We start from the raw sequence: 24175 nt of genomic DNA on the forward strand, positions 1-24175 counted from the left end.
ATGGTCCCAAGTAAATTCATTCTGAAGCTTGTGTGGGTCAAGCTACTTGTGGGTTTAGAAATTCCTCACAAGGTGATCTTATGCATACTGGGGTGCAAGAGGTTGAAGAGAGAGAGAGAAAAAAAAATCCAGGAAGGGGGGGAAACAAAGAAGACATCCTTCTATTCTGACCGTCAAGTGTTTATGCTCAACTTGTATTACAGTTGTAAGAACCATGTTTCTTCTTGCTATGGGACAACTTTCTGCCCTCACTCACTCCTTTCAGTACAAGACAGCACAGACAGTTCCATAGTGTTGTGTGTACCAATGTTTCTTCCCGCTATGGGAAAACTCTCGGCAGTCAAGATGGGAGGTTCTTGGTACCTGTATTGTCTCTCCCACGGAGATTAAAATAGTAGGAGTTACACATATGTAACTCCTATCAATTGAACTTCACTGACTTCTACTCATTATTCTTCTGAAGTTGCAGTGAAGACTCAGCAAAGACAGGGCAGGGGAGAAGGGAGGACTGGACGTTCTTCTTTTTAGGGGTTGGACAGGCCAATGACGATGCTCTCTTGTGGAAGAAAACACAGCAGCACAACCAGGTGATACTCTACATAATTAGCACTTTCTGGGATTGGCAGAAACTGAAAGAAAGAAGGGGTGTGCCCTTCACCCTTTACACTTGGCAGTGTAGGAACTCTCCTTGCAATATCCAAGGAAAACCAACTTCCTTATGTTCACATTGTCATCATTATTATATGGACTCACACACAAGGGATAGCACAACAACAGACATGCTGCCAGACAGGAACAAGTATGTTGAATAAAGTTAGGTAGCACAGAAAACTATAACACAATGTCAGTTGTCAGGATACACTGTATATCCTTGGCTTCTTCCATTAATATTCCCTGAACACAAGTCTGAAAGTAAAGCAAAAGATTAAAAGAGCTAATGAGGACACCTAGAAGTATGTTTGTACTTTCCGATAGCCAAAGTAAAAGTGAAGGTTAAGCTACCTGGTGTGTACAGAGGGCCTACCTGCCAGCTGCTACTGCTACCTTGTTAAAAGTTTAACAGACTGTTAGAGCTTGGCTGAAAGTCATACTCTTCTTATAAAGGTTGAAGGTTTGTATTACATACAGGAACAAATATGTTTTCTATATGATTTCTATATAAACAGTCTGCTATCTAAAGTACTGAGAAACCTTGATGCATTGTTGACCAAGTGTACCTAAAAGGATTCTTCTTCTTCTATGAAGTTGAATATTAAGACTATTTTTAATAATAAAGGGTTTGCATTGAACAATTTATTTTGTTTTAAGGAATACTGTACAGTATATTTGAGTTTTTTTACCCAAATCTGTCAACACCAAAATTTCACAATTTGTCTTCAAAAATTTTATAAATAATTACCTGGAGTGATTATAGTGCCCATAATCATAGGTTCACTAGTGCTAACAATATGAGATGTGTCAGGCCAGTGACTTGGATTAGTGACAATTACTTCTTTCCCACCATATCTTTCTATAACTTTTTCACCGTGCAATTCAACCTGTTGAAAATTAATGAAAGTAAATGTAGCCACTTAATAATACTTACATTATACAGAATCAAATTGCACCCAATCACTATATATGACAATACAGGAATTATCAATTTATAATAAAACAAGCTTTTCTGGAAGATGCCCCACAAGAAATTCAAAGTAACCCCTAGGATTCAGAATTTGTATCTGTGACTTTTGACTTGGGCAGTAAATCATGGTACCAAAATTCAGCATAAGTTAAGGGGTTACTACAACATGACCTCACATTAATGAGCATAGTCTTTCTCAAATAAAAGGCCTTTCAAAAAGAATTAGTATTCCAACACATATTGGTATTTCTCTCTTCTCCCCTATATAATCATGGCTCTGACTTATCTATTCTTATTCATGTAATTGGCCACCTGGGCTAGAGCAGTTTTTTATTCTATAAATTATTTAGCTTCCTTGTTATGAATTAGACCAGAGTATGGGTACTCCAAGCCTGTGCAGAAGTTTTCTTGGCTATAAGTTTAGAAGACATTAGTTTCAATTTTTATTGTAGTTTTGGTTTCTTTGACGAGGGATAGACTGGTAAATCCCCATTTTGTGTGGGTTCAATAAAGGCACAATCTGGCTTATGCTAAAAAAATGTACCCTTGAAACAATCCCACATAAACTAGTTTCATTGAGATGAAACAGGAGCTTCCACATGTCTCCATCTTGTTCAAGTGCCCCAGAATCCTTCAGTCATGAGCAGTGACACTGAAAACAATTAAATATTGACAAACCTTCAACAAGAAATCAAAGTTTACAGCAGAAATTGGGTCTTCCTTGACTTAATGTTGCTTCCCAATAAGTGTAGCTGTATCTGCATATTCCAAAGGATTTCCAAGACTAATAAGGTTGAATACCTGATAATTTTGAAAATAAAATCAGTTGCTGTTGGGTCACTGTTACCAATGATATCACCAATATCGATATTTTACAAAACTCCTGTTGATGAACTCAACCAGTAATACAATGAAGGATGTGTCCCATGGTTCTATGACCTCTGCCCCCTCTTAATTCAAATGATGATCTCCATGCTTTTATGGCCCCAGCTCCCCTTTAATTCCGAGGTAATTAATTAATTGCCTTCGCCAAAATTTAAGATTTTGTGAAGGGTATGTATATACCCCCGCTGTCATTTATCTATTTTTTTGTGAGCAACTTTACACAAAAACTTCTGTACCAATTTTGACCAAACTTGTTAGTCATGTTGGGTACGACCCAAGGATAAATCTGTAATACTTTGGATAAAGTACATCAAAGTACAAGCGCGCAGCTTTACGTAGAAAATAATCACAATCTTAAGTACTGGAAGAATATTTTATTTTTATTTATTTTTTCCTGAACAACTTTACACAAAAACTTTGTGGACATGTGGGATGTGACCCAAGGACATATCTGTTAGATTTTGCAGAAAATACATCGAAGTACAAGCATGCAGTAGAGTTAAGCGCGAAATAAAACTGCTTGGTGTGGTAAAGGCATGCTCTCTATTGAGTGCCCCTCTAGTTCTCTAATGCATTGGGTCTATCTGCAACTTAACCCCAGGCCTGTATAAAGACTAATATAACTTGGGTTTCTTACTGTTGATTGTATATTGTATCGAGCAAGTGTGTGGCTTAGATTCAGAGTTTTTCATCTTTTTCGTTTTCCACTTAGTACTTCTATTGTAATGCTTTTTGTGACTAATTCAATTAATAATACTTGTTTAATACATAAGTTAAATCTAATTATTACTTGTTATAAATTTCTCTCTGGATTCATTGCTTATTGCATAACATTTATACAGTTTTATTGTTATCAAGTAAGTTAAAATCTCTTCAAGTTTCATACAACATATTTCCCTTGAATGAAGTGTGAATAAATTTCCCATTGAAATAACCAGTAAGGCTCAATGAAAAGCAACAGGAAAGTAAGTTGAGTAAATTTATAAGGAAGGGAATTGGATAAAATATAGAGAATTACAAGTCAGATAACAACTTAATAAGATTGATTTCTAATCCTTGAACAAAAATGAAATCCCAGAGTGGTAGTGAAAAAGTAACGGGTCAACAAGAAGAAAGTGCTTCTGCTATAGTAAGGTACCTTCACATGGTCTGAGTACCGAGTTTCTCGGGCATAAAGATTTTTTGCTATATGTGAGTTGGTGAATAAGAACATGGTACAGCATTTATTTAGTCAGCTTTGGAAGGTCCGAGTTATCTTTCACATTAATTCCATACTTACTGAAGGCTGACAATCCAGAGCTGTAATTGGATTTGGGATTAGTAGGGAATTTTAATTCAGAGATGCTCTTCTCTTGTAGCTTTGATTCTAAAACAGACCTGTATGGTAATTTAACCCGCTGAGAAAATAAGCATGGAATGGAAAAAAAAAAGAACTTCACTATCTTCTGTTTCAAAAATGTTTTGAAGTCACTTACTGGTATCTAATTGATCAATAAATTAGTTTTGAGAAATCTATAATTACCATTAATACTAATGAAAAATAATACAAACAGAATTTTGTTGGACTTATACATAAGGTAGTGCATGAGTATAAAGAAGTAACTAGACTAGCAAAACATACTGCAGTTTCATCACTTATAAGATAGTCAGTATTAAATTCAAGACATTGACAAAAATGTTGGGATTTGATAAATCCAAGTACAGTAAAGTTTCTCAGCATCCCAAGGTGAAAATGGAATATTGAAAAGAAATTTTATGAACAGTGCTAATGAGATTTGTTAAATCATGATGAAACTGATCCTCTACAGCAAGAAATTGTCTTGATACAGATCTTTCGTGGCAAAGGGGTCAATAGAAAAGGGGGTTGTTACTCCTAACAGGGGGTTTCTCTCAATACTCAGTGAGGTAAAACTGTCCTCTTCGTTTATAATGGTAATCAGCCGACATTTCTGCTTAAAGCCTAAGGCCTAAATGCAATACTTTGAAACACACACAATTTAGGGCTTTTCCTAAACACAATTAATATATACTATATCAGCTAGGTTAGTCTCCCATTAAAAAAATGCAATTTCATACCTTGTAAGGAACAGAAGGTGTGGTTATAATCACTTGAGCTCCATGTTCTTGTTCTAAGCGCTGGTTAAATACATCCATGTGGAGTAGCCCTAAGAACCCAAGCCTCCAACCCTGACCAAGAGCTGCACTGCAAAGGAAATATTGTAACTTTTACGTTGAAATTATAATTAAAAAATAAAGATGACGGTGTAAATTACACCATTTTGACAACATGAACAATAATAATTAATTGAATATTGTTAACTCCAACAGGACTAGTCTATGGGTGAAGTACCTTAAGAGTATTTGCTTTAATTCCAAATGAGATTTCACTTTAAATAAAGTTGAAGCATACAGTATATCCTAAAAATGTCTAAATTGTATTGCAATAACATAAGTAATATCACAATTTAGATTTATAATTAAAATGAAATTTCAATAATAAAATGGATATTTGTATACTTGCCTGATGTTCACATTTCACCTCCTCTGAAAGTTTAGTTTATCAACATTTACCCCTAAAATTGAAAATTTCCCATTTTCTATCTTTTCAAAAGACAGATGCCCTTTGTTCAGTGACTACTTTCCTCTTGGTAAGGGTAGAAGAGACTCTTTAGCAATAGTAAGCAGCTCTTCTAGGAGAAGAACACTCCAAAATCAAACCATTGTTCTTTAGTTCTGGATAGTGCTATAGCCTCTCTACTATAGTCTTACACTGACTTGGGGTAGAGTTCTCTTGCTTGGGGGTGCACTGTTCTGTCTTGTTTCTCTTTCTCTTGTTTTTTTTTTAAGTTTTTATGCTTTATACATACATGCATACATATACCAAGGCACTTGCCTCAATTTTAGGGGGTAGCCGACATCAAACAAATGAAAAAAAGGGGACCTTTCCTCCTACGTTCCTCCCAGCCTGACATGGGACTCAACCGAGTTTGGCTGGTACTGCTAGGGTGCCACAGCCCACCCTCCCCCGTTATCCACTACAGATGAAGCTTCATAACGCTGAATCCCCTACTGCTGCTACCTTCGCGGTCATCCATGGCGACCGGAGGAAGCAGCAGGGCCTACCGGAACCTCGTCACAATCGCTCACCATTTATTCCTATTTCTAGCACGCTCTCTTACCTCTCTCACATCTATCCTCCTATTACCCACAGCTTTCTTCACTCCATCCATCCACCCAAACCTTGGTCTTCCTCTTGTACTTCTCCCATCAACTCTTGCATTCATCACCTTCATTAACAGACGGCCACTTTCCATTCTCTCAACATGGCCAAACCACCTCAACACATTCATATCCACTCTAGCCACTAACTCATTTCTTACACCCGTTCTCTCCCTCACCACTTCGTTCTTAACCCTATCAACTCGAGATACACCAGCCATGCTCCTCAGGCACTTCATCTCAAACACATTCAATTTCTGACTCTCTGTCACTTTAATTCCCCACAACTCTGATCCATACATCACAGTTGGTACAATCACTTTCTCATACAGAACCCTCTTTACATTCATGCCCAACCCTCTATTCTTTACCACTCCCTTCGCTTCCCCCAACACTTTGCATCCTTCATTCACTCTCTGACATACATCTGCTTCCACTCCCCCATTTGCTGCAACAGACCCCAAGTACTTAAACTGATCCACCTCCTCAAGTAACTCTCCATTCAACATGACATTCAACCTCGCACCACCTTCTCTTCTCGTACATCTCATAACCTTACTCTTACCCACATCAACTCTCAACTTCCTTCTCTCACATACCCTTCTAAATTCTGTCACTAATCAGCCAAGCTTCTCCTCCAAGTCTGCAACCAGTACAGTATCATCCGCAAACAACAACTGATTTACCTCCCATTCATGATCATTCTCGTCTATCAGTTTCAATCCTCGTCCAAGCACTCGAGAATTCACCTCTCTCACCACTCCATCAACATAAAAGTTAAACAACCATGGCGACATCACACATCCCTGTCTCAACATGGCGACATCACACATCCCTGTCTCTTCCCCACTCTCACCAGAAACCAATTGCTCACTTCATTTCCTATCCTAACACATGCTTTACTACCTTTTCAGAAACTTTTCACTACTTACAACAACCTTCCACTAATTCCATATCGCTTCCCTATCAACTCCATCATGCGCTTTCTCCAGATCCATAAACGCAACATACACCTCCTTACCCTTTGCTAAATATTTCTCGCATATCTGCCTAACTGTAAAAATCTGATTCATACAACCCCTACCTCTTCTAAAACTACCCTGTACTTCTAAGATTCCATGTATGAATGAAATATTTATGTTAATGTTATTTTTCTTAAAATATTTTATTCTAATTGTTAATTACTCCTCTTGTAGTCTCCTTATTTCCTTTCCTCACTGGGCTATTTTCCTTGTTAGAGCCCTCGAGCTTATAGTATCCTGCTTTTCCAACTAGGGTTGTAGCTTAGCAAGTATTAATAATAATAATAATAATAATAATAATGATAATAATAATAATAGTAAAGTAATCAGAAAATCTAGTGAATAATCGCAAGAATCAAAGCAGTGACATGCTAGAGGCTCTTTGTTATTTCAATCTCAAAGTCGAAACTATTCTCTATCCACTTTAAATCTTACGCCAGTGGGCGAGGAGGGTGGGCATGTACTGCATATGAACATTAGGTGAATATACATACATACATACATATACCAAAGGCACTTCCCCCAATTTGGGGGGTAGCCGACATTAACAAAGAAACAAGACAAAAAGGGGACCTCTACTCTCTACGTTCCTTCAGCCTAACCAGGGACTCAACCGAGTTCAGTTGGTACTGCTAGGGTGCCACAGCCCAACCTCCCACATTATCCACCACAGATGAAGCTTCATAATGCTGAATCCCCTACTGCTGCTACCTCCGCAGTCATCTAAGGCACCGGAGGAAGCAGCAGGGCCTACCGGAACTGCGTCACAATCGCTCGCCATTCATTCCTATTTCTAGCACGCTCTCTTGCCTCTCTCACATCTATCCTCCTATCACCCAGAGCTTTCTTCCCACCATCCATCCACCCAAACCTTGGCCTTCCTCTTGTACTTCTCCCATCAACTCTTGCATTCATCACCTTCTTTAGCAGACAACCATTTTCCATTCTCTCAACATGGCCAAACCACCTCAACACATTCATATCCACTCTAGCCGCTAACTCATTTCTTACACCCGTTCTCTCCCTCACCACTTCGTTCCTAACCCTATCTACTCGAGACACACCAGCCATACTCCTTAGACACTTCATCTCAAACACATTCAATTTCTGTCTCTCCATCACTTTCATTCCCCACAACTCCGATCCATACATCACAGTTGGTACAATCACTTTCTCATATAGAACTCTCTTTACATTCATGCCCAACCCTCTATTTTTTACTACTCCCTTAACTGCCCCCAACACTTTGCAACCTTCATTCACTCTCTGACGTACATCTGCTTCCACTCCACCATTTGCTGCAACAACAGACCCCAAGTACTTAAACTGATCCCCCTCCTCAAGTAACTCTCCATTCAACAAGACATTCAACCTTGCACCACCTTCCCTTCTCGTACATCTCATAACCTTACTCTTTCCCACATTAACTCTCAACTTCCTTCTCTCACACACCCTTCCAAATTCTGTCACTAGTCGGTCAAGCTTCTCTTCTGTGTCTGCTACCAGTACAGTATCATCCGCAAACAACAACTGATTTACCTCCCATTCATGGTCATTCTCGCCTACCAGTTTTAATCCTTGTCCAAGCACTCGAGCATTCATCTCTACCACCACTCCATCAACATACAAGTTAAACAACCACAGCGACATCACACATCCCTGTCTCAGCCCCACTCTCACCGGAAACCAATCACTCACTTCATTTCCTATTCTAACACATGCTTTACTACCTTTGTAGAAACTTTTCACTGCTTGCAACAACCTTCCACCAACTCCATATAACCTCATCACATTCCACATTGCTTCCCTATCAACTCTATCATATGCTTTCTCCAGATCCATAAACGCAACATACACCTCCTTACCTTTTGCTAAATATTTCTCGCATATCTGCAAGGTGAATATAGAAATAAAAAATTTTATCATTCAAATTCCATTTATGTCTTATCAACCTGCCCTAGTGTTCATATTGTTAACCCTTTTACCCCCAGGCTCTTTGGAAATTTCCAACCCTTAACCCCCAAGGGGTTATTTTTTACCCAGCACATTTTGCAGCATATTTTCTTTAAATTGCTCTAACAGCCTTAATTTTTGTCATAGAGAGGTCAGGTTGGTCTCATTCTCTTGGAAAATGCCTGAATTTTCTTAAAAAATTATCAAAAATATGAAAAAATAAATTTTTATAGCAATTTTTTGCATGGACGTACCGGTACGTCCATGGGGGTAAAGGGATGGCTTTTGTGAAACGTACCAGTACGTCCTTTGGGGGTAAAAGGGTTAACTGCCACACTCTGATAGAGGTGGAATGTCAGTGAAGGAAAGAAATAGATAATCATTTATAAAATTAAAACAGTTTGAAATACCTGGTAAGAAAAATTATGGACTCAACTCAACATACAGTTTGAGATGATTGACTCCAGATTTTTTTTTTTAAAGATATTTGAAATATGGGACTCGTGATTATATCTAAACTATATTACGGTATATCTTAAATTACCTAACAATATATAACTAAAACTAAGATGTCTCTACATAAAAATAAAAAATCATAAATGAACGGAAAAAAAAGGGAATTGACCACATTGTTAGCAGCCATGATATGACCTACTGCTCAACAATCTCAATAAGAAAACCAGGATTCTTCAACATAATGTTTAGCAAACATAAACTTGGTACACCACTAAAACTTTCCAAAGAAGGATTTATGCAAAATATAAAAAATTATTTCTATGTTTTGATTATATTTGGATCCAGTTCTTTGTGAGGTTCTGTGACCAAAATTTTTATGTAAGAATAACATTCAATTTTCAGACAGGGGACAATCTAGAATTCTAATCCCACAGAAAAAATAGGGGCATTACTTCTAATTTCCATATTTAAAAAAAAATACTAAATGGCTCTTACAGGAAAAAGAAATCTATTTTCTGATAAAATACATCCACTTGCAAAAAGAGGCAGTGAAAAATTGTGACAGGGTCTTAAGTCTTAAATATTTTTTTTTATCTGAACGAGACAAAAATCATCTTATGCTCCTCAAAGCTTATCTTGAAAAATAGTGTATGCAGATTATATACCTAGCTGAAGTCAATGCCAATAGGAAAAGTGTTTTAGCTGTGAGATTTAAAAGTAAAATATTTTCAAATGGTTCAAAAGTTGGGACTTAAATACTGCATGACTACATAAAAATTTTAAAAAAATAGACCCGACAACTGAATGTATTTCGATACTAAATACCCTAAATACATCCATTTCCATTATACTACAAGAAATGGATTTATCTAATCTCAGATGCTTGAGTATAGAATCAATAATTCATCTATATCCATAAATGGCTGAAACAAAGTATATTTTCATAAAAAGGGAAATGTAAAAATTTCAAAATATTAACCTAGCTAGTTCTAGTCATTAATACATTCTTATACTGGTACCAGTCATAATAAAAATTTCATTGTCTGTGATACATATTAATGGTAGACTCTTTTAGACTTAATAAATACAATCTAGTAGGCTGCAAAAAAACACTTTGTAACTGAGAATATGAGGGATAGTCTTCATATGGTTAGATGTAGCATGGATGGGTTTGAATGAATCACCTTTGAAATTGGTTGTCTGGGCAGTTGGGTTTTGTACGGCAACCTTTCCATACACAGTGACAGCAGAGGCCACAGATCAGTGCACCATTCCCTTTGTAGCCAGAATGAGCTATTGTTTCTATGCTGCTCTTTGCATAGATCCTGAACTTGTTTCACAACGGCCAAATCATGGAAAATTATGTAAATTTTTAAAGATACACATTTGATCAGTCCTGTAACCGGGCCTGTACCTGCATGTCCATGCTAAAGGATCTGGAATAGGTGAATAGATCACCTCTATCTTTTTGTTCAGTCAAGTTGCAAACAAGTCTATGCTCATGGAACTCCACAATTTCTAAATTTATAGATATACAAATAGATGTAGCAATTATTTGTTTGGAATAAACTTGACTCTTTCTGCTCAACTTATCTTTAAAGATTTTCAATTTTCCCAGAATAGAGTGAGAAAGAAGGCTTATGTCTCTTAAATTTGTCAATGTTATCAGTACTTCTGCTATTTGGTACCATGAGGGGAACCTTGTATCCCTTTAGTTCAGGATGTAGGCTAATGTTGTCATATTGTCTAAAAACACTGCCACAGTCTTCCCTACCACCAGTGGACCCATTCCTGAAGAGTTTTAAATATTATCATCTGAGGTCCATTTCCCTGACAGTTGTAAATTATTTAGAGTTACTCCCTCATTCCTGTGAAACATCTGTTAATAGAAAAAGGTATAGTTTTTTCATATCCAAAGAAACTCCCTGAGCTAAGCACCTGCAATCATCCCACCAATTCAGCAGTTGAAGTTGGTTCTCCATCACCGGAATTGAGATTGTGTCCAGTTAGGCTATTCTGTTCCAATGTAGATGGAGATAAAATTAGAAGGCCCTCATTCTAAATGTCCTATTGGAACAAATTTCTCTAAAGAAGTCCGGATCCCTAGCAGTATCATTCATATCCAAAACTAATCAAGTTACAACATTCAGAACTTTTGCAGCAAAGAAGGTTGGTTCTCCAATTAGGATGTCTAATCGTGCATTGATTTTGTTAGCAATTAAGGCTAAACAGCCTGACCCTGATGTGCCATACTCATGTAAGGTATATATAAAATCTCAATCAGAGTGGAATGGTATTTTGAGTGATTTTTTTTGCATTTGAATTGGTCACAATTATATAAATGTTGAGCATGTTGTTCTTTTGAATGAGAATTTGGTCAATATAATTGATAGGCATATCCCTTCTCATGACCCAAAATACCAAATGAAAGTCAAACCTTGGTACAATGATAATTGTAGACATACTGATTTGGAGAAGCAGGAGACCTATCATTTTTAGTAGGGTAATAGATCATATTTGACTTGCAATAACTACACTCAGCTAGGAACATAAGTGGTGGGCTTCCCTTAAATCTGCACTCCTTGGTAAGGACTTATCAGTTCCTTCTTTAAGTAAATGGCTCTTTCAGTCACTATCCAAAGAAAAAGGCAACCCTTTTGGCTGATGTCTTTGACATAAAGCAGAGTACATGTAATGTGATACAATATGGTATACTGTAAAGTGACGATGAAAACAATGTGATGAACTGTAAAGTGATTATGGGGGAAATATGTGTTAAACAACATGGTAGTGATGGATTTTAAAATGAGAGGTGGAAAACCCAAGAAGAGAAAGAAGAGATCTGGAACTGAAGTTTGGGACCTTAATTATTATTATTATTATAATTATTATCATTATTACAAGCAAAGCCACAACCTAGTTGAAAAAGCATGACACCATAAGGCTTAGGTCTCCAAGAAAAAGTAACCCAGTGAGGAAGGAAACACAGAAATAAATAAACTACAAGAGAAGTAATAAACAATCAAAATAAAATATTTTAACCCTTTTACCCCCAGGCTATTTGGAAATTTCCAACCCTTAACCCCCAGGGGGTTATTTTTTTCCCAGCACATTTTGCAGTATATTTTTTTTAAATTGCTCTAACAGCCTTAATTTTTGTCATAGAGAGGTCAGGTTGGTCTCATTCTCTTGGAAAATGTCTGAATTTTCTCAAAAAATTATCAAAAATATGAAAAAAATTTTTTATAGCATTTTTTTGCAAGGACGTACCGGTACGTCCATGGGGGTAAAGGGATGGCTTTTGTGAAACGTACCAGTACGTCGTTTGGGGGTAAAAGGGTTAAGAATAGTAATACCATCAAATTAGATCTTTCATGTACTGTATAAAATATTAAAATATTAGACGAAGAGAAACAAGATAAAATAGCGTGCCCGAGTGTATCCTCAAGAAGACAACTCTAATCCAGGACAGTGGAAGGCCATAGTACAGATGATATGGTACAACCCAAGACTAGAGAACAATGGTTTGGTTTTTGAGTATCCTCCTAGAAGAGCTGCTTACCATAGATAAGGAGTCTCTTCTACCCTAACCAAGAGGAAAGTAGCCACTGAATAATTACAGTACAGTAGGTAACCACTTGAGAAAAGAAGAATTGTTTGGTAATCTCAAGTGTTAACATGTGTATAAGAATAGAAGAGAATTAGGAAAGAATAGGCTACACTACTCGCTGTATGTGTAGGCATAGACAAAATGAGCAGCAACCACAGAGAGGGATCCAATGCCAGTCATAAGACCCAATAACTCTCTAGCAGTAGCATCTCAACAGGTGAGAGAGAGAGAGAGAGAGAGAGAGAGAGAGAGAGAGAGAGAGAGAGAGAGAGAGAGAGAGAGAGAGAGAGAGAGCTGGGAAGGTTAGGTTGAACTTAGAGAAGGAAACAGAGGAATTAGTGGAAGGTACCAGTGGATATGGTGTGTCGAAAAGAGAAAGTGTTGGTGAGACAGAGAGGTGCAAGAGCCCATTAAAAGAAAATCTAAGGCAATAAAGGACCAGAAAAGGCATGCACAGAGTGCAGAGGAATGGGACAAATGAGAGAAAAAATATTCTAGGAAGAAAGTATAATAGGCATATGTATTAAAAGAACAGTTGGGTAACTGAATGAAAGGCTAGGAACGAGGGAAGGAGAAAAGGGATATCTATAAGAATTCAAACTTGAGGAAAAGGCAAAGCTGTGCAGGATTTGGGGCAACTAGAAGTTATCAAGGTTAGAGATGGAAATATATAGTGTAGGGATGATTACATTAAGAGGAGAGAAAGAGAGAGAATATTTTGAACAATTGAATACTGTACTGAAAATGAGAGAGGAGCTGGGAGAAGACAAAGGGTGGAGGGACAGTGAAGGAGATACAGAATACAGAAGAGAAGCGGGCAATGATTAAAATGAAGTTTTAAATTGAAATGGTCAAGATACTAGCTGGAGAGGGGGAAGAATGGATGCCACATTTAGTAATAGCATTATGGGACGAGGAAATAATACCTAAAGACTGGCAATATGGGAAGAGGAAATAATGTCTAAAGACTGGGAAGAGAGTCTAATGGTATCTATATTTAAGCACAAAGGAGAAGTCATGGACTGTTGCAACTACAGGGTAATTAAACTACAGAGCATGGTTTGAAAATTTTTAAAATAGTACTAGATGAGAGATTGAGAAAAAATGTAAAGAATAAGAAACAGCAGTATGAATTCAAGAGAGGGAGAGGGACTGTGGATGCAATCTTTATAGTAAGGCAGATACCAGAAAAGAGGCTAGAGGAAAACCAAAAGTTCTGCTGTGCTTTTGTAGATATAGAGAAGGATTATGATAAAATGCCAAGAGAAGTGACATTAGAATGGTTAGAATGGTAATGATGACATGCAAAAGAACAGAAACCTTTGAAGTTAGTCAGATTACTAAGAACATTTTTATATGTGGTAGTCATGGATGTGTTAAGTGAAGAGATCGGATATGAAGAGTTGTGGAGGTTACTAGATATAGATAACTTGGTGATTACTGCTGAAAATGAGGAATACTTATAAAGACGGGTTATAGAGTGGCAAAAGACTTTGGAAAGTGGTAGCTTGAGAGTAAATGTGGATAAGATAGAATCTATGGTGAAAGGTAAGGAAGGTGGGGACAGGATAGACATGCCTGAAAATAGAAGCTCAGGTATAAAATAGTTGGAATAATTTAGATATTTGGGATCTAATCTTAGTCAGGAGGGAGATGTGAATCTGAAGTTGAAAATAGGATAAAAGCTGCTTAAGGGAAGTGGAGGGAGGTAGCCGGTGTGGTATGTGATAAGAAGATGCAAATCAAGCTAAATTTCAAGATCTATAGCACAGTAATAAGACCAGGGTTAATTTATGGATCAGAGACATTGGCGCTAAGACTAAAGAGGAAGCAAAGTTTGAGAGAACAGAGATGAAAATATTGAGGTGGATTATGGAAATATCCCTGCTTGAAAGATTGGAAAAGAATGAAATAAGAAAAATGATGGGCATAGTAAAGATTACAGTGGTCATAGGTGTCACGACTGAGATGGTGTGAGAGAGTGTTAAGGTGAATGGATGGAGGGGAGGGAGTGAGGAGGGCTTGGGGAAAACCTGTTAATGGGAGAAGATTGAGAAAGAGACAGATAATTAGATGATGAGATAAGGTGAAAGATGACATGGAAAGAAGGTTTGTGGAAGAGGAGGCCTTTATTAAGAGGCATTGGAGAGAGTGCATCAGGCAACCCACCTCTTGATGTAGGAATTACGATGAGAAAGAAGAAGAGTAATGAGAAACTGAATCTTCCTCATTCACGTTTTCCTGAGCCTGAGTTTAGCTTTTTGGTCCCGGGGAAATTAAAACACTCTTGGTTTACCTTGATGTTTATGGAGGTGCATAACCAAAAATTTTTCCTTTGTTATATATAAAGACTGCTGATTTCCTAGCTAGCTTTCAAGTAGGCAGTTATGTTCTGCAATTTAGCAAGAAGAGTGTTACTATATGCAGATGACTTGGTGATTACCTCTGAAAATGAGGAGTATTTACACAGAAGGGTTATAGTGGCAAGAGACTTTGGAAAAAGGTGGCTTAAGATTAAATGTGAGTGGTAAGGAAGGTGGGGACAGGATAGACATGCATGAAAGTAGAGGCTCCGTTATAAAACAGGTGGAACAATTTAGATATTTGGGATCTACTTTAAGTCATGAGGGAGGGTATGACACTGAAGTTGAGAATAGGATAAAAGTAGTGTAAGGAAAGTGGAGGGAGGTAGCAGGAGCAGTATGGTATGTGATAAGAAAATGTCAATCAAGCTAAAATTCAAGATCTATAGCACAGTAATAAGAACAGTGTTACTTTATGGATCAGAAACATTGGCTCTAAGACTAAAAGAGGTAGCATATTGTAAAAGAATGAAATAAGAAAAATGTTGGGTATAGTAAAAATTACAGAAGTCATAGGTGTCACGACTGAGATGTTTGAAAGTGTGTTCAGGATGGATGGTTGGGAGGGAGTAAGGAGGGCTTGGGAGGAACCTGTTAGTGGGAGAAAATCGAGAGGGAGACAGCTGATTAGATGATGAGATAAAGTGAAGGATGTGTCTTTGATAGACGGCAAGAGGGTGCATCAAGTATCCGACCTCTTGATGTAGGGATAGCGATGGGAAAGAAGAAGAATATTAATAAGAAACTGAATCTTCCTCATTCCTGTTTTCTTGAACCTCGATTTAGCTTTTGGGTACTGTGAAATTAAAACACTCTTGACGGACCTTGATGTTTATGGAGGTGCATAACCAAATGACATTTTTCATTTATAATATATAAAGGCTGCTGATTTCCTAGCTTTTAACTTGGCTGTTATTTTCTGCTAGCTAGAAAGAAGAGATTCTTTTTTTCATTTGCTGGAGAATTGGTAATGGTACTCCATTATATAAAAGTATGTGGTAGCTCAAGTCCAGATGATTAATGCCCAATTTCCAAAACTCCTATATTATCTAAAGTGTTTGAACATCTTGTGGCAAAACATCTAAATAGTTTTGCTTGAGGCAATCATCTGATTCCTAGTTTGAAATTTGGCATTCATAAAGGCTTTAGAGCATGTAATGTTCTTCTTATAATCTCCAATGCATTACAAAAATCCCTTAATTGTGGTCAAGAAGTTCATATGATTGGCCTTATTTTTAGTGCTGCCTTTGACCTCGTTACTCATGAAGCCCTTGTTTTAAAACCCAAACAGTTGGGAGTGGGTGGGTCTTCTTAGCAGCATTATTGAATTTTTAAGTAATATATCACAAAGAGTTGTTGCTAATGAGTGGCACCTTAGTGAGTATATGAATGTGATATATGATGTTCCTCAAGTTAGTGTTCTTGGCCCATTACTTTTCCTTTCAGGTAGTAGGATGAACAGGGAACGAGCCACCAGTTGTGATACTACTGCTAGAGAGTTATTGGTTCCTTTGACTGGCCAGACAGTACTACATTGGATCCTGCTCTCTGGTTAAGGCTTATTTTCCATTTGCCTATACAGTACTTACACCTAATAGCCTGGCGTATTCTTTACGTATTCTCCTCTGTCCTCATACACCTGATAACACTGAGATTACCAAACAATTCTTCTTTGCTCAGGAGGTTAATTACTGCACTGTACTTGTTCAGTGGCTACTTTCCCCTTGGTAAGGGTAGAAGAGACTCTTTAATTATGGTAAGCAGCTCTTCTCAGAGGACACTTCAAAATCAAAGCATTGTTCTCTAGTCATGGGTAGTGCCATAGCTTCTGTACCGTAGTCTTTCACTGTCTTGGATTAGAGTTCTCTTGCTTGAGGGTACACTTGGACACACTATGTCATCTTATTTCTCTTTTTCTTATTTTTTAGTTTTTAATTTTGAAGTTTATGAAAGATTTATTTCAATGTTGTTACTGTTTTTAAGAATATTTTATTTTATTTGTTAATTACTTCTCTTATAATTTATCTATTTCCTTATTTCCTTTCCTCAATGGGCTACATTCCCTACTGGAGCCCTTGGGCTTATAGTTTCCTACTTTTCCAACTAAGGTTGTAGCTTTGCAAGTAATAATAACAATAATACTGTATATACACATATGTTTCATCATGTAAAACAAGCTTGTTGCATATGCAGATGATGTTACACTCTTGGCTTCAATTCCATCTCCTGATTGTGGCTCTGGGATTGTTGAATCTCTTAATAGGAGATATGGCTAAAATTGGACCTTATTGCAAAGTATGGGGTATGAAGTTAACCCTATTAAAACTCAAAGTATGATTGCAAGTAAGACGAGGACAGCAGAGGCTCTTCAACATTCCAAATCTAGGTATTGATAATGTTTCTTAAACTTTCCAGTATACAACTCTTAAAATGTCAAGTATGATTCACAATTGAAAATTTACAATTGACAAATACATTGAATCTGTTTCTTCTTCAATTGCACAAAATATTGGCTTGTTGAGAAATTCTTTTTAGATTTTCAGTGATCAATCGATTCTGATGAAATGTTTTAATACTTTCATTATGCCTTGTTTCAAGTATGGTTCTCCTGTTTGGTCTTCAGCTGCTGAATATCATCTTCATTTGTTGGACAAAAACTTGCAGTCTATTAAATTTCTTATTCCTGATGATGATATTAATCTGTTACTGTCAACCAGTTAGTTCTTTATGTATGTTGAATAGGAATTTTCATAATTCTGATCATTCTTTGCATTCAGATCTTCCCACACTGTACCATCCAGTACGTTGTACTAGGTATGGAGTTAATTCTGACAGTCTTGGCTTTTCCATCATAAGGCTCAATACTTAACAGTATTCTTGAATATTATTCCAGCTGTAACTAGATTGTGGCAGTTAAATTGGTGGAACTTCAGAAATTCTAACTTGTAGCAAATGATTTAACATTGAATAAACTGACATAAGTCTCTCTTCATAGTTTATATATGACAGATCTATGTTAACATTGTTGCCAATCTTGAGATATTTTATAATCATTTTTCGTTGTTTTTTATGTGGTTTTTGTTTACTTATTTCCTTTCCTCACTTGGTTGTTTTTCTGGTTGGATACCTTTCTGGCTTATAGCATCCTGCTTTTCCAACTAGAGTTGGAGCTTAGCTAGTAATAATAATAACAATAATAAAAATCATTATAATAATAGTAGTAGTTTTTTTATTCCTAAAATCCTAAATTTATGAAATTAATCAAACAATATATGATAAATTAAAAAATAATGAAAATATATCCCATAGATTACTGTCCTCAAAAACTGCATTACTTTAGTATATCAGCTTGCAAAAGTTGTATTTAAACAAAGAGAGATATAGACATCCCTTCCATGACACCAGCCACTGCAGATGGCCTACTACGCTTGAATGATTGAAGATGACCTTCTGAGGTATCCAGACATCTGCTTTGCAACCTTCTGAAAAGTTCCTCTCCGAGAGGAGATGCAGGATACCCTCCTCGAGTGAAGACGTTGGGACTACACTGAATTGTGGAAGACCTGGCCATGTGGCTGTCATAACAGTTCCGGGAGTGGAGGCAGCTCCATCGGAATCTCTGTCAGCAGCAGTGGAAGGTCTGGGTAACACTCTACAAGCAGCTACAGTGGAGCAATTATTATTATTGTTATTATTATCATTATTACTTGCCAAGCTACAACCCTAGTTGGAAAAGCAAGATGCCATATGCCTAAGAGCTCCAACAGGGAAAATAGCCCAGTGAGGAAAGGAAATAAGGAAATAAATAAACTCCAAGAGAAGTAATTACCAATTAAAATATTTTAAGAATAGTAACATTAGAATACATCTTTCATAATATATAAACTACAAAAACTTTAACAAAACAAGAGGAAGAGGAATAAGATAGAATAGAGTGCCCGAGTGTACCTTCAAGCAAGAGAACTCTAACCCAAGACAGTGGAAGGCCATGGTACAGAGGCTATAACACTACCCAAGACTACAGAACAATGGTTTTATTTTGGAGTGTCCTCCTACAAGAGCTGCTTACCATAGCTAAAGAGTCTCTTCTACACTTACCTAGAGGAAAGTGGCCACTGAACAATTACAGTGCAGTGGTTAACCCCTTGAGAGAAGGATCCAATGTAGTGCTGTCTGGCCAGTCAAAGGACCCCATAACTCTTTAGCGGTAGTATCTCAACGGGTGGGTGGTGCCCTGGCCAACCTACTACCTATAAGAGTCATATTTTGGTTGAGTTAATCTGACCCTCTTGAGAAAAGGTGATGAAATCCAGATTGTCCGAAGGATGGTTAAAAGCATCCTGGAATGCCACTTCCGTATCTGGAACCCAAGTAGTATATCGGAATTTTCCAGTTGAAGGACATCATAAAAAAGCATATCACCACCAAACCTCGTAAAGTCATCGTGTTTGCTATCTGAGGATTTAAAAACCCCTTGGAATCAACTATCCAAGTCCTACTGCTCAGTTTGTTCGCCAGGATGTTCTTCTTGCTTGGAATGGAGCAGACTGACTAGGCTATCGCATTGTTCTCTGTCCAATGCAATATTTGCATGGCTGAGATGACATGAAAGTGTACAGTACCTCCTTGTTTTTGTTGTTCCTCATCAACATTACTGAATGGCCTGATATGAGCAGTTGAAAATGTTGGTCTATAATGGTTACTTTTAGCTATAGAAAGTTGATATGGCACTATCAATCTAAATTGGGCCAACATCCTGATACTACTTGTCGGAGCAGGTGTGCTCTCTACCTATTCTTTGATGTGTCCATGAACAGCAAAAAGGGGGGCAGTAAGTTTGTGTCCCCAAAGAGTAGCTCTAATCCTCCCAACAGTCAATTGGGGCACATGCACAGGTGACTGTGTGTGCTTGAAACGGTGCAAGTCTCTCGCAGGTACAGTATATTGATGGTCCATATACTGTACCATGAAGTCTAGCAGTCTGATTGCTTGTCTAGCCATGGCTGTTTCCATCTTGAAGTAGGTATGACATACAAACAGGTTCAAGACCAAGAGTTCTATGACAGGTCTCCAGCCTCTGGACGCCTTCTCGACCAAATAGGGTCTACTGAAGAAGTCTGGGGACCCATCATACACCCCCTGTAGATCGCTCTTCTTTACCATGGTTGGAACCGCTGCCCTCAGGGCTATGTACTTTACCGATCCCTAAGTAAAGGACAGTAGCCTTATTAACTAATATTACTAAATGTTTTACAAAAAAAAAAAAAAAAAAAAAAAAAAAAAAAAAAAAAAAAAAAAAAAAAAAAAAAAAAAAAAAAAAAAAAAAAGACATTGGACATGCCAGTGAAAGCAGGCGAGCATGTTTGTGCACATGCTGAGGTACATGAGTGAGCTCCAAGAGAGTGCCCATCTGCTCCATGACCTCACCCTCTACCTGGAGGCTAAGACCTTTGACATAAGCTAGTGGAGAAGGTGTTGGTGCATAGGAGGAGGAATCCGGACTGGATTATAATGCACTACCAAGCTCTGATGCATGACACCATCCCCTCCTCTAACCAGGTTGTAGGAATCCTCCCACAGATCACATCGAAGGATGTATCCCTCCTCTAGTGGAAGAGGTGATAATTGTGAAACATTTTGGTAGTTTGCATGCTAAGATTCAATCTGCAGTTACAATTTTCTTATATATTTATCAATAGCCCATGGCATTTCCAGAAAGTCACCCCTCCAAGTACTCCCAACATTGCTTAATTTTGCTACCCAGAAGAAAAGTGATGTTCTCACATTGGTATAGCTGTTAACTGGTTCTTCTTGGCAAGTTTTGGTAGTGCTTTTGTCCCTGTCTGCTCTGCCATATATGTAATCCAACATTCTCTGGTTCAGGTCAGCATCCATCCTTGGAATGCGCTAACAAAGAGCATGATTACTATACTTGCATATATCTCTAATATCCATCAGAAGCTGGGTCGGTAGAAAAAGAGGAAGAGGGGGAGGGGCGTTAAGCAACGGGGTCGGGGCTCCCAAGTCTATCGGCAAAGGGAGGCATGCCAAAGGCTAGGGGGCACCAGCAAGTGACCACTATGATTTATACAGATGCCCATCGACATTCTCTATTCTCAGGTTCAATCTTTGTGGTTTTGGTCATTTGCTCTACATAGAACCATACTACTATTAAATGAAAATATCACTCATTCATGATACTGCGATAAGTATTCTCACTGGCTGATATTTTAAAACTGACCATACAAAGCAGAAAAACCCAACTTTATAGCAAATACAAATAAACTATAAAAAGAAGTTCATACATACATTATGTTTATGTAATATTTGATATATATGTAATGTTAATGAGAAATATAAATATGTATTACAATTATACAGTCTCTTTTGTTATGAAAAAATGTAAAGATTTTGGAATTCGATTACAGTATTTTCATTTAAGTATCATATGCTTGAATAATTTCTAATAGAAGATGTGTTATATCAAGGAAGAAAAATAAGGAATTTAGAATTTATATAGGATTAACAGTTACGAGAGAGAGAGAAAAATTTACACATTTTTTTAAAATAAATCTTTTTAAATTTACCCTCACATGATAATATTTAATTTACTCTATTGTAATTTTCTCAAGTTTTGATAAGTTACTTTGATGCACTATATTAAACAGGATATTAATCTCTCCCTTACTTTCCGTTAGTTTGCAAATCAATCACAGCTGCCAACCCTTTTTTCTTCCCAGCAATAAATAAACAAATTGCAGAAGACTGAAAATTATGATAGGACATATTTCATGTTATGTTTAAAGAGACTTCTTTAAAAATCAATTCTTTCTTTTAAGAAATAGGAAATAGAGGGAAAAAATTATTTCTATAAGAAACAATTACATGGGGAATTTTACTTTACGTATAATTTAAACACACTTGAATACCATAGTCTTTTTTTTCATTCTACTTATGTATTTAAACCAAAATGCTTATACTGTATTAATTCATTATGCAGGAGGGATTCAAATGTTATTAAATGGAAATAATAAGCTGAAAATAACTAGATAAAATGATGAAAAGAAGGGAAATGATTTAAAGGGTTATGATTAAAATTTAATGTAAAGAGTGGGTATTAATTTATGTACTGTATATTTAACAAGGATTTTCACATTGTGAGAGAGAGAGAGAGAGAGAGAGAGAGAGAGAGAGAGAGAGAGAGAGAGAGAGAGAGAGAGAGAGAGAGAGAGAGAGAGAGAGAGAGAGAGAATGTCATGTCTTTCAATAACCCAATTTTTCCCCATGAAGAGAGACCTAGAATCTAGAAGGAATTTATTTATTCCTGTGACTTATTGTTTATTGAAGTCACTCCCTGCTGCAAGCTTTGATTTTGAAAAGTAAGAGGTGCTGGATAGTGTATGTAGTCGTAGGCACTATTTTCTCTCTCTCTCATTAAAGAGAACAAACGCTTATGCTCTTGGATTTAAGAGTGATGTAAAATAAATAACTTATTCTAGAGCCCATTAGCAGGCTGAGCACGTAGCAGAGGGTGAGCAAAGTCAGTCATTCAAACAAAGAGCATTCAAGTACAAAAAAGCACACAGGCGAGAGCCACGCATTCACCTTGAGTACTCACTAAGAGCTTTGTGCATTGATTATAGCATGCATTCAGATCGAGCTCTGCATTCACCTTGAGCAAACACTAAGCATGCTGGCAGACAACCTGCTTTAAGCATATCTCTCCGGTAAGAACTCAAGTGCACACTGAGCGTGCTGAGAGACAACTTGATTAAGAAAATCTCTTTAGTGAAAAACCAGCATTCACCTTGTGTTTTGCTGAGTAAGCTGAGAGACAGCTTGCTTAAACACATCTCTCAAGTTGCTCAATGTGACTTGATCGCAGACCATGTCAGCTTCCAATAAGGGAAGTTGAAAATGTTAGATCAAAACCACTCGCTAGGAGTTCTGTTGCTCACGTGTGTACTGTAAACACAGACGAAAACAGATTTATTTCGGGATGAGGCCTGTTCCTTCGACTTGATGGGAGTGTAACCCCCAAGGCAGAATCACCTTTGGCCAATCTAAAGAGGTAGTAGGTTGGGCAGGGCACCAGCCACCCATTAAGATACTACTTCTAGAGAGTTATCAAGTCCTTTGAATGGCCAGATAGTACTACACTGAATCCTTTTCTCTGGTTACGGCTCACTGCCTACACGTACACAGAATAGTCTGGCCTATTCTTTATATAATCTCCTCTTTCCTCATACACCTGACAACACTGAGATTACCAAACATTTCTTCTCCACTCAAGGAGTTAACTACTGCATTGTAATTGTTCAGTGGCTACTTTCCTTTTGGTAAGGGTAGAAGAGACTCTAGCTATGGTAAGCAGCTCTTCTAGGAGAAGACACTCCAAAATCAAATCATTGTTCTCGGGTCTTGGACAGTGTCATAGCCTGTGTAATATGGTGTCTTCCACTGTCTTTGGGTAGAATACTCTTGCTTGAGGGTACACTCGAGCACTATTATATCTTATTTCTCTTCCACTTGCTTTTTTTAAAGTTTTTATAGTTTTTGAAAGATTTATTTTAATGTTATTACGGTTCTTAATATATTTTATTTTAATTGTTGATTACTCACTTGTAGTTTCCTTATTTCCTTTCCTCACTGTTCTATTTTCCCTGTTGGAGCCCTCGGGTCTATAGCATCCTGCTTTTCCAACTACGGTTGTTGCTTAGCAAGTAATAATAATAATAATGGAGACATGATTGCTTTAATCAAGTCACCAACTTAAGGACAATATCCATAAGATGCCTGTCATACCGGGAACAAAGACCATGAGTAATGTCTAACAGCAGGAAAACATGAAACCTTTCCAAAGTTATCAGCCAAAGAAGACACGTGTCTGCCTACCCTGATGGCTGAAATTAAAGTGGTTTGTCAGTGAGCAAGTGGAATGGGGGGTGCTTTCTCGCTGGCAATTGGCAATAACGACTTTATTGTTGACACCTCTTTAAAAGTTTTAACAGCTGTTTCTAGCTTTGCTGAAATCATAATCCTATAC

At 37.4% G+C, this 24175-nt stretch overlaps 1 protein-coding gene across 5 annotated transcripts in view; it reads right to left on the bottom strand.

Annotated features, from left to right (window-relative positions):
- waw (Translation factor waclaw) overlaps positions 1–24175 on the bottom strand; it is a 336239-nt gene that overhangs the window by 67478 nt on the left and 244586 nt on the right. For all 5 annotated transcript variants that reach the window (XM_068370492.1, XM_068370493.1, XM_068370494.1 and 2 more), the window contains 2 exons: positions 4583–4709; positions 1400–1538 (listed from right to left, as the gene is read on the bottom strand). In XM_068370492.1, coding sequence (XP_068226593.1) covers positions 1400–1538; positions 4583–4709 — 266 coding nt within the window. The remainder of the gene's footprint in view (positions 1–1399; positions 1539–4582; positions 4710–24175) is intronic.

Source organism: Palaemon carinicauda, chromosome 3 (assembly GCF_036898095.1).
Source record: "Palaemon carinicauda isolate YSFRI2023 chromosome 3, ASM3689809v2, whole genome shotgun sequence".
Classification (NCBI taxonomy): domain Eukaryota; kingdom Metazoa; phylum Arthropoda; class Malacostraca; order Decapoda; family Palaemonidae; genus Palaemon; species Palaemon carinicauda.